The 12,127-nt window shown below is 41.3% G+C and overlaps 1 protein-coding gene across 1 annotated transcript in view; it reads right to left on the reverse strand.

Annotated features, from left to right (window-relative positions):
- Positions 1-12,127, reverse strand: part of erf (Ets2 repressor factor) — a 45,496-nt gene that overhangs the window by 12,501 nt on the left and 20,868 nt on the right. Inside the window, exon 2 of the mRNA XM_080863462.1 lies at positions 4,234-4,468. Coding sequence (XP_080719588.1) covers positions 4,234-4,468 — 235 coding nt within the window. The remainder of the gene's footprint in view (positions 1-4,233; positions 4,469-12,127) is intronic.

The following is a 12,127-nucleotide window of genomic DNA, read 5'->3' on the forward strand; positions in this document are numbered from 1 at the left end:
GATACGCTCTGCGCAGCTTTATGAAGCTTTTGTTTCGGACACTATTGAGCAACATGCAGACGATTGCTTCTTCTGAAATGCAAGCATTATCCGGCGTAGGTGCAATTAGCTGCGCTGGAGCTCGAAAGAATCGATGCGGTGCTTGTTGTTTGTCTCGCTTAATGCATTCGACAAAAAAGTAGTCAGCAAAAATAAAAATAAAAAAAGATTAGGGGATTGTGGCGGATGTGTGTACGCGCTAGCCACCCTACCCATACAACCTCAAACGGAAGTTAAAATGAGTCAGAAACACCAACTTGTGTTGCACTGGTTATCTTTATTGTTGGGTATACTAACAGCCAACCAATGCTGCAAAATAAATACTTGATTCTAATTTGAAAATCATCATCGTCCCTTTCTGATCAACAAACTGGTGTTGATATCTGAATTCAAGCTTGGAAAGCATCGCTTTAAATATGCAGGCATATGAAGTTATGTTGGAAAAAATAAAGTTGAAGCAACAAACAACACAGATGGGCTGGAGGAGGGCTGACATATAACAAGGTGTTAAGTGTTTGTGTGTGTTTGTAGGAGCGCGCGCGTGTGTGTATGTGTGGTGACGAGGCAGCATAACTAGTCATCACCATAGCAAACTATATCCCACACCAACCTACAACACAGGAGGCGACACCAGTGACTGGATGTGTGCGTGTTCACAAGAACAGACTGGAAGCTAAATAACAATTTGCAGCATCCCACATGTGCTCTGCAGAGGGTGAAGGTGTATGTTTCTAAATCGGCTGACACCCTGGAGTTTCAGCATGCCGCGCAGATGCACAAATCACGACTACACACCAGTTGTTTTTTTTTTTCCCTTTCTTCCACCTCGCAAACTGTTGAAAATCAAACAAAATCTACATCAAAGTTACGAAAAAGGCAGAAAAATTAAAAAAAAAAAAAAGAGCTCAAACTAAGTAAGAAATGTAGCTAAATGTCTTTATGATGAATTATTACTGAACAATAAACAGAAATCTGAAAAGAATTATGAAGAAAAAAAGCTTTCCCCCCCATAGTTTAGAGTCTGTCTGCTGTCTCTCACTGTAAAATAGAGCACAGTTCATGGTAAACTATGATGAAAGCTATTCTTCAGCTCCAATTTTTCAAATATCATTCGAGTTTGTTTTCAACACCTGCAAGTTCAAATGAACAGAAAACAAAAAAGAGACTCGGTATAATTTAAAAATAAATCATAGTCCAATTCTGTTGTGTGTGAATGGACCGTTATCCTAACCCTGTGGTTTGATGTACTTTACTACCCTCAAAGAGGATCCATTTGAAAAATCAATCCAGCACACTTTACTGAGTTTGTTCACCCGAGGTTCAAAACAACACGATTCAAGCTGCTGTAACTTAACATTTATGAAACTGTCTACCCTCCTGCGTTGTGAATAGATTTTATAAAAACAAAATTTTCCAAAGTCGAAGCACCCATTTTGAGTGAACGATAGGTTATAGGCTAATAAAACAAAGCACAAGTTGTCACATGATTCGGAAGGCATTGTGGGCATTGTAGGGATTCTGGGCTCAGCCAATCAGAGCCAGCGGATTTCGTTACACGGGCATTTTGCCGTAACACGGGCAGAAATATTGCCGTCAAGTGCCTTCGTAACTTGAATTTTTTGTTAAATGGGGCATTCATAAGTCGGGGTTCCACTGTATATGGCTTAGCATTAGTATCAGCTAGCTGGGAAAAGCTGGCTGTTTTTCATTGGTGTTAATAGATCAACAAATACGAGCCATCCTAGCTCTCCAGTCCTGATGTGGAATGGATAAAACTCAGGTGTAACGAGGCTCGGCTTTGGTGATGAAGGCTTCTACAGCAGTACGGAAAAGTGAGTAGACCTAAGCTTACTTTAAGCTTAGCTACAGGTTGGTTACTTGGGATGTTAGTGGTGACCAACTGAATAATTTAGAGGGGGAAAAAAATAAATAAATTTAAAGTAAATAGAAACCATCATTAACCCTTTAAGACCTACCATAGAACCAAGTCTGCCAGAGCTTATATTATATTTTTACATGCTGTGGAGCCATTTTTGGGAGCATTTCAAGTTGCTATACATCAATACAACCATTATAGCCCAGATTTTAATAATATGTATTCATTAAGTGCATAGTAATTACATAAATTGCAAAAAAGTGCAATAAACTACAAAAAAATTGAAAATCGTTTTTGATTTTTTAACATATATTTGTAGTTAGAGAAATTTAAGAGTCTTATCCCTCAAAACTGTAAATACAAAAAAGTTGCACAAAATAGTTTCCCACCACAGGAAATTTATTTTGAGTGTCTTCATAGTTTTATTTTTGAAATACACCAATTTTTATACACTGCAGGAAAAATGAAAATAAATATTATACTGCAAATTTGCAAAAAAGCACCATATGCATCAAAATAAACTATTTCCAGCAGTGCAATATGAGTCCTAAGAATCCCAGAAACGACACAGAAAGTCATAAAGTCAAAGATAACTTTTAAAAAGAGCAGTATAGGCCCTGAGGCCCTGATCGCAAAAAAGACTACATTTCCGCGAAAATGACGTCACTTCCGGTTTCGGGCAGGTAATGGCGGAAATGCAAAAGTTCGCGCTGACGTCTATTCCAACGTAGGAAGTGTTATGAACAGCTGATCGGATCGGTAAAGCGTGTTTCTGGAATATTATGTTTTTGTTCCTGCAAGCGCTTTTTATGCAGTTTTTGCAAAGCTTTATGTGGAAGGAAACCGTGACTTAGGACAAGCTGATGGCATCAGATGTAAGTACAACTCCTCCGGTTTCATATGCAAAAAAAATTTTTGCGCTAGCTTACGTGGTTGCAGTGCTACTGGGGTTTAAAAATAGTTACGCATAACAGAGCGTTCCCGCTCCGATCGGCTCTAAAGGGTTAACCTAATGTGTTGCAGCTTACTCCGACACAGTCTAAAGCTCATTAAAGTAGTGCAGATCTGAACTGGACTGATCTTAGAAACAACAGGTAACTGTGCTTATGATTTACTAAAATAATAAACCAACCTGGCGCCAACTAGCAAGCACAGCAAAGGTTAACTTTTTAATTTCACACTTTCAGACCTTTTAAGCAACACTTTTAATTAAATCAAGGACAAAACTAAACACTTTCCAAATGGGGAAAAGGTCACTTCAGATAAAATAAAGTATGTTGTTCATCATTTCCAGGAACACTTTTAATCATCAGGAGTTACAATTATCCTCAAGCCATTTGCTGTTAAAATTGCATCTTTCATTTCCGTAAACTAATGAGCAGACTGGCTGCCGAACGTCTTCTTCATCATCAGGTTCAGGTGTCTCTGTTTGAGTGTTTGCCAGCCAAAGACTTCTGCACTTCTTTTAAAAAACAAACAAACAAACCATTTTAGGTCTATTGCCAACTATCCCCTGTATATATATTTACACAGGCAGCCATCACCAAAAAGGTTAAACTACAAAGACAAAAGCTGTTTTAATAACAAGTGTTTAAATATACTTTTATCTTTTCTGCTTATAAACAACTATGTTAAGTATTCACTGACTATATGTGAACAAGGTTAACCATGATTGGGTGCAGCCTGTTGGATCAGAAACAGTCCCACTCACCAAGTGTGAGAGTGTGAAATAAGTGGCATTGTGTGGCAAAAATTCTCCATGTGCAATGAAAATAACACATTTCAAACTGAATTTAGAGCAAAGACACAAATTTTAAGGGATTTTTTTTTTCAACCAACTATGTATCACATTTATTTTAAAAGACTTCAGGGACCTGCGATCATCCGGAGTCAAGTATTGGGTGACCAGATAATGAGTGAAAATTAGAAGCATCGAGGACAAAAGTTCCTGTCTGGAGTTGAACCTTAAACCCTTGAGGCACAAAAGGGGAGCCACTACAAACACGCAGTAATTCATGTTGGTAGTATCAGCAAGTTTCATCCCTGAGAATGACTGCAGGGTGTAATGCATAATGTATTTTCCTCTAAGAGAGTAAAGGAGTAAAAAATAAAAATAAAATAAACTGAGGGAACCATTAAAGCACAATCCAGACTCATCTCATGTGTGGAAAATATTGTTCATAAATGCGAGTTGCAGTCTTGTTTGAATGGTTAAAGTCTTGCTGAAGGTGTGTTTCAAAATATAAAGTGAACCGTGTTTGAGAAGCTGACGCCTGTTAGACCCGTGTTAAAACCATCCCTCCACTCTTTAGTCCCACCTGAGTGCTCTGCTGAGCTTGTCGTAGTTCATCTGCGGTTTACACTTCCTCGCCCCCCACAGGCGGGCCACCTCGTCTGGGTCCTTGATGACAAACTCTCCGTAGTCTCCCTGCCAGGCGATGACATCATGGTACTCCTCTTTCCGGAGCAGCTCCAGAATGAAGTGCCACAGCTGGATCTGCCTGGAGCCCGGGCTCGACTCTGGCTTGTAGGCCCACTCTGGGAAGGCAAACCCTGGGGTGAAAGAGAGAGGCGTTCAGATGGATGATCGTGACAAGGAAAAGTCTTGTGTTTGAGTCATGTTATTGGTGATCTGCATGTGATTAACTATGATCCCTCTGAAGCCTTTAATTGTCGACTGGACTGGACTGCGGCCATTTTGTTGCCAGGGTCAACATCACAACAGCTGTAAACTGCTTTTGTTTAAAGCTAATACCCCTCAGGATTTTAAACTATGAGCATAACAGGTGACAAAGGAACTGTGCTAAGCTAGGGGAGGGGAATATTTGAGAAAGGATATAAGACACAAGATTGATGGGAGCAAAAAAAAAAAACTTGAAGAAATCCCCAAACATCTCCTTGCAAGGCTTTGGTGCCTCAGCGAAAGCTGGTGATGAGCACTTTCGGTTAAATCTGTTCCCACAGATTGCAGTCATATCAAATCTTCCCCTGCTATCAGCATCAAAGCTGGAAAATCAGCAGTGTTACAACAGATTAACAGGCCTTGAAATATGCACAGACAAAATATAAGCTGTGGTTTTTTATAACTGCTATCAGAGCACAATCTCACCAGAGCACACGCACTATTACCCGAAAGTTTAAAGTATAGGCTTTGTGTTGTAAAGCAGTGGGTGGCAGTAAAAGACTCAACACCACTTCTACAGAAGGCCAGGCTGAAAGGCTGCATAGCAAAGGGGCACGCGCACACACGCACACAAACACACCTTATTAGGACCAGATGTGCCTTGGCAATCAGGCTGAGAAAGCTGAGGGTGGGAAACATATGGGCACAATATAACAATGTTAAATTTTGTGAGTGTGTGTGTGTGTGTGTTTATGTAACTGTAAAGAAACACACTATCCTAAATACCAAGGTTACAATCAGTTTCCCACACTCTACAAAGTCTGTCATATCTATACAGCAATGACGGCGAACTGTTAACAACGATATGCTCAAGGCTGCTGGACTGTAACGCTGTGTGACGTGGCCCGTTGAACCAAGTTTGATTAAACTGCAAGACACTCATGCTGAAAGGTAGGTGCCATTGCATAACCATGCTATGCAGAAAGCCATGCGATGTATAAGAGTATGCAACCAACAAATTGGCGCAGTAAACTGGGAAATACTTATTTCTTTTTATCCTTTATGGCCCTGTCAACATGTGAGAGGAAAGCGCTCTGGGGCAGCACCATAAAAGCAGCCAATAACACAAAAAACAACCACACAAAATAGGCGAAACACCAGATGAAAACCAGATAAGATGACATTAAAACAGAAAAGAGGGGCATAAGCTGTGAGAATCAATAAAAAGGTGCACACCTGGTAACTAAACTCCAGTATGTGGACCTGGGGTCCAGATGTTGATTCAAATCAATTAGGACTTTTTCCATTGCGCTTCGCTTGTTGTCTTCACTGACTGTTTACTGGGATGGGGATCAGTTATGAATAGGTTTTCTTTAAGACTGTTGTTACACTATTAGAGGTTTAGTTATTGTTGCAAACTGTAGTATCATAGGGATTTTTGTAAGTTGTGGATGACGCCTTGCCATTGAATGAGCTCACTGGCCCTTCGGCTGCATGGGCAAAAATGAAGCCATGTTGAGAATAAATCAAAGAAACTCAGTGTCACAGCACTGTCTGAGGAAAATGGCTGTAAATCTGATGATGGCTCAGACCTGTGACTCTTTAACGGTGCTTCATTCATAGCTGCAGGAAACTGCATTCATGAGTTACAACACAAGAGCTCACACTACTAAAAGTCCAAACATTATGTCCTTCATGCTGTAGCTACATAATAACTGCAAACTCATCTGAAGCCCTACGCTGTAACCTTATGTGCACCTCACCTATCAGTGAGAAAATAACAATCATTGTCTTTATGTAATGAATGAGAACCATAGAATCAAAATCAAGACTAACAAATGTCAGCAAATTCCTGGAAGGCGATTGCGTAATGAACATGAGGGAATCTACAAAGAAGTAGATTGAAAAGAGTAGAGACCCATGAGGGAAAGAAGTCAGAGCATTTTATTAGTTTCTGTCAGCTGGCATTGCACATAAAACACCAGGACCACAAGGTAATTAATACATAATGCATCAGCACAAATGCCAGCAATGACATCGGCCACTTGCGTAGGTTACGTCGTAGGCCCTACAAAGTCTGCCTGCAGAAGTCTAAAACAGGCCCAAGGCTGTAGGTTTGGCCTTCTCTAGAAGAGAGAGATCAGAATGTTGCCTTTGTATGAATGTTTTACGAACCGAGCCAAACAGCATGCAGACATATTATGTTTTGGGTCTGGCACCCAAAATAATTAGCCTGGATCTGTGCACACTTGCTCTTTTCTTTGAAATAAACAAAACAGCAGACGCCAGTTTATCAAAAAATGTACTTTTTTTAATCGGAGCAGAAAGGGGCTTTTTACAGTGTTTCTGTCAAAAGGTCATTTTTGCTACAGAGGTGTTTGTATCTATTTGAGTCCTTCACTGTGAACCAGTTAAAAGTGCAACAAATGACAGAAACAAATCATGTGTGAAGGTGTTTTGTGAAGCTTGAGTGGATGACAAACTCTACAGTGGGTCACATCATCCCTAACCACACACACACAAACAGGTAGCACATCCTCAACACACCGTGTGATTTGCTTTCACATACAACTGCCTGTGCTGATACTGTTCGCAGTGCTGCGATACATTCAAATTCAGACCACAGCGGTGCTTGTGTTTACAATCCACTTTGAAATTAACATGTGTTTTCTCTAACAGATCACATTTTATTAGCAGGTGTAAATGGAGTCAAAGTGAGTCATGGAAAAACTAACCCAGTTGGAAACCAAAGTCCACTATCAGGTGTGCAAAGTGGAGCTGGGCCTCACCATGAATACATAAGTCAGGGAAATGGCGGTGTAAGTATCAGCTGCAGAAGCAGACCGTATCAGTAATGCATAACCGACCAAAACTGGCAACATCTAACCACAACAAAAGACAGTGCGTAAACTAAGACCTATGGAGACATCAGTCATACAGAGAGAAAGAAAGCCACAAAAAGGCACTTGGCTGATGTTTACAATACACAGCGCAGCCACATAACAAGAAGTCATATACACATACCACTCAACCATGGAAGCAGATCCTTTAGAGCATGAAAAACTATTCATAATATCATCACAGGACTTCAAATTCTGCAAACACCGGCATGCTGCCACACTGGTGCAAGCTCCTTGTGCATCAACATCTGGCTAAGTAACGGAGACACACCAGTTGAGTAATGTTCAAATTTAAGAACATTTTGTTGTTCAGCACACTCCAAATCTTGCAAGAAAACTTCACAGCACTGCTTCGTCTACTAAACCAAAAGTAATACATGCTATCACTCATCACGCCCCCCCATCTCTCTCCCATCAAATGAATGTGATATTTCATAAATGTTCCTGCATCAAGGGGTTCAATCCATAAGCCTGAGTCATCACATCACAGTGATGGAGACATTTTATGAATTCAAACTGACTGACCTAACCAAGTGCATTAGTCATCTAAATTTGTATTGCAACATTTTTTTTTTTATTCATGGACGGTCAGAGTAGCTCTGCATGATTCACGGTTCAAAATAATCTTTAACTTGCAGTCGGGCCTCGCTGCAGCCTCTCAGTTCATTGACTGTGAGCCATACTAGCTATACCACCTTCGTTTTAGCAACCTTTCTTTTGATTGGCTGCCCCTCTTAACATAATGTTTCAGCAATAGGTAGGTGGTACAACAGTTATATAATTCAGCTATTTGCCTTCACTTATCTCACACAGATTTTGGAGTTACAAAAAGAAAAAAGGGGGCTTGAGAAAGTTTGGTCCTGTTGAATACGAGTAACCAACACTGCAACTTTGTTTATACATGTGACAGAAACTAAAGGAGTGCAAGTTTTCTGACGTGACTTTCACTCTCCAAATCTGCAAATATACTGGCTACAACTATAAGTATTTTCTTTTTTTTAAAGTTGGCAGCTAAAAAACTCAAGCAATCGTAAGGAAGAGTAAAAAATATCCTGAAAAACAGGCGCGCTCCCGGTGACTAATAAACAACATGCTGCTATCTGATCTCCAATGGTGCTCGGAGAGAGAGCCAAAAGACAGACGAGCTGGCTGTGATAGTCGCTAACAGCCATTTGAAGGCAGATTACTAATGGGGTACAAGCATATGATTCATACAGCGGACAATAAGGCTCTTGTCACTGGGGACAGGTTAGGCGTTGTGACACAATCGCCGATGAAAAACACACATGTGCACATGTAGTACATGCACAGATGCCCGGTGACACATACAACGCACAGCGGGGAGGAGGGGATTGAATCAAAGTGGGCGAGCTAATATCTCGCAAAGTACACAGATACACAACACAGGTTAGTGGCGAGAGGTAAGTGGGTTCATGCGTGGGTGCACAGAGCACACAGACAAAGAACACAGAAATAGCAACCATGCCCACTGCATGTGTTGCAGATGTCCCTGCTGACTCATAGCTCGTTCGTTTTGTCGTTCGCCTTTCACAGATTCCGCCTTTCTCCCCCTCAACGCCGCAGCCATCGCTTCCTTTCTTCATTTCTTTTCTCTTTCATACTGTCCCTCCCTCCCTCCCTCCCTCCCTCACTCAGCCTCTAAGACACACAGTCTCCTAGCAACAAAAGCTTTTAGCTCTAAAAATAAATGGCCGAGTCACGACAAACAAGACAAAATATGATTCGATTACTGAAACTTGCCAAAAGAGTTTTGAGTTTGCAGCGCAGAGTCAGAGAGCTGCAGCGTGAGGGTGTGATCTGTCTAAAGCCGCTTGGCCAGAAGAGCCCTGCTTCACTGTCACGCCGTGTTTACAAAACACACGTTGGCCTGTCCTGAAAGCACTGTAGAGGCACGCTTTTACCATCACAACGATAAATCTGCATTAAAAGTACTGTACACAGTTTACATCTCAGTTCAAAAGAGACAAGACCTGTTCATTCACGCCTCCTAAACTGATTCAGAAGCAACACAGACGGACCCAGAAAGCCAGACAGCAAGCACCGCTGATGGTGCAGCATTTCAACAGATGCACCAATGAGGGTCCAGTTGGAGGTGCATCTGTTACAGCTGGTGGTTACCGCAGTGAGAGTAAAAACACACACTGAGGCTAAAAGCCAGAGAGGTGGAGATCAAAAAGACTAGAGAAGCAATAAAACTTTGACTCATACAAACTATGACCACCCCTAGGAATCTAGCGCACCCTAAACTTTATGACACGCTTCTAATTAATCTTGTTTAAGAATATTAGGGTTTCAAAATAATAATGAAGGAGACCCCCTCACGTAACTAGTAATAAAAGCACAATTGCTTCTGATAGCGGTACAAAGAAAGTTTTTTGGCTCAAAAATTGCCATTTGAGGGCCGACTTCACATCCATAGCTGCTCAGCATTTTGTTATTTTTTCTCCTTTCAATTTAAGCCAATTAAAACTGTTTAAAATGACTTATTACAGTCCTGGTAAAGCCAAAACCAAAATGTCATTGTGCATGCAGGAAGAACCCTGTCAAACTGCAAGTATTAGAGAGCCGCCTAGTGCAGACTCTTAGGCTGACTGTAGTTCTTCTAGTGGCCACTTGAAGCTGGCTCCAAAAGCAAGTAAATCTAATGCTAGGCCCAGTTTAACAGCATTAAAATGTATATTAACAAAAACGAACTAACAAAAACTAAACCTTTGTTTAGTTTCCCCCTTCATAAAAAACTGTGCAATGAATTAGTTTTTACAACTCATCCAATTGTTTCGTAGAATTTGGGGCGTGGCCACTGGGAATGACAAGTAATCAGTGTCTGCTCAGAGTGGTACAGTCCTTCCAAGAAGTTTGTGCTTCCGCTGCACCCATAGACTTTATTATCCGGCTGGCCACGCCTGATAGTATAACTTCAGAGACGTAATACCAAAATTTAAAAAACCTGAAGTCAACCGACCAGTCATGACCAAAGAGCAAAGCCTTGTACTTCAAGTAAAAGATCCTCCACTACTGATCTCTATTGTTAAGTGTGCATGTAAAAACATATGCAGAAAATGTGTCTTGTGTGTGCTTTTGCTGGCAGTTTTGCTGTTTTTATTCACACTAGAGCTGTGTACAAAGTGTTAGAGAAGTGTTATGGGACTGTAAACACGCCATATTCCAGAGAAACTCTTAAAAAGAAAAAAATTTGGAATCTTTTTTTAAACATAATGCCAACATGTGAAACTCGTCGAGCTTAGAGAAATACTCCTCAGCAGCAAGTAAAGTGTTAACATGTCTGAGCTATTATGCAGCTTGTTTTATGGCTGCTCTGGTTTAGTCCACGGCTGATGGCGCAGGAGGCCACAAGTCAGTGAAAACTTAAGTAGACAAAGGGGGAAAAAACCCTTGTACTATCTGGCAAACTTTGCTCCAGACAGGAAGAATTTCTGATTGTCGGGCAGAGGGGGGAAGCACACGATTTCAGGCCTCGCTGGAGTCTATATATAGCCAAGTACAGGGCATTAAAACTCATTTACTATTAGCCTGCAGTCCCAAGCCACCTGCGTGCTCCCATCCAAGAGAAACACACAATCTGTGCAGCAATAATCACAGGGTGAGCGGGTTTAACACGCAGGTCTGCTTTTCTTACGGACTCTGACGTCACTCCAGTTGGAACGGTACTCATAATGACCGATAACCATCACTGGGGTATTGTCCAAAAAGGCCTGCAGCCGCTGAGCCCAAACACAGGCTGCCTCTTTCTCTCCAACAAGTTTCTTTAACATGCTGTTAATTCTATCCATCTATCCCCCCGTTTATTTTTCCCTCCCTTCCTCCTATTCTTTGGCGGACCTATATTTAGCTACTGGAAAGGTCGGTGTGTGTCTGTCTGCAGGGTAATGATCCAGGGCCATGGAGAGAGACCCACAGAGGTAGCTGACCAGGCTCAAATCTCTGAGGAGGCTGGCTCACTGCTGAAATCTGGATTTTTATTTATTTATTTTTAAATCAGTGCAGGGATCAGGATAACACATAAAGGCAGGAAACAAATGGGTACAGAGCAGGAAACGGGGAATCTCTGCTGGGCGTTAACGGCACTGGCATCTGCAGAAAGTCATATTTTGGAGGAAAACGCAAATAAACACATGCGAAAAGAATTAAGATAAAGTTTAAACTTCACTTAACACTTAACTGCCACTCTATAGGATCTCCAAATTAAAGGATTTAAATGATGCAGAGAATCTATATTAAAAAGGATAGTGAATTTAAATCACTTGAGTTTAAGGTGATTGACTATTAACGATACACACCAAGTTAACTATCCCTCTTCAACACAACAGACAGTCTAACTCTGCTCTAATGAGGAGTCCTGAGCCTTAAACTACTGTTTAAAAACTCCGCTCCTCACTGAGCTGATCTCATAATTACCCATAAAGGATGGAGTTCAGAATCGAGGAGCCAGCGGCTTAAAGGCAGGGAGGAGTCGTGGAAAACGGATGGGACGAGGAAGGAAGAAATCAGGTGGAAACGCAGACAAGAGAGTGAGGAAGAGGAAGAAAGGTGAAAGAAAAGAAAGAAATCCAGCAGAGATCAAAGGGAAAAGGAGGACGAGTATTCGCAGGTGCACAGTGTGAACCTTCACCCTACGCTCTCACATGATCCTCCATTACATAACGTTAA

Source organism: Rhamphochromis sp. 'chilingali' (genome assembly GCF_963969265.1).
Source record: "Rhamphochromis sp. 'chilingali' genome assembly, chromosome: 17".
Taxonomy (NCBI): Eukaryota; Metazoa; Chordata; class Actinopteri; order Cichliformes; family Cichlidae; genus Rhamphochromis; species Rhamphochromis sp. 'chilingali'.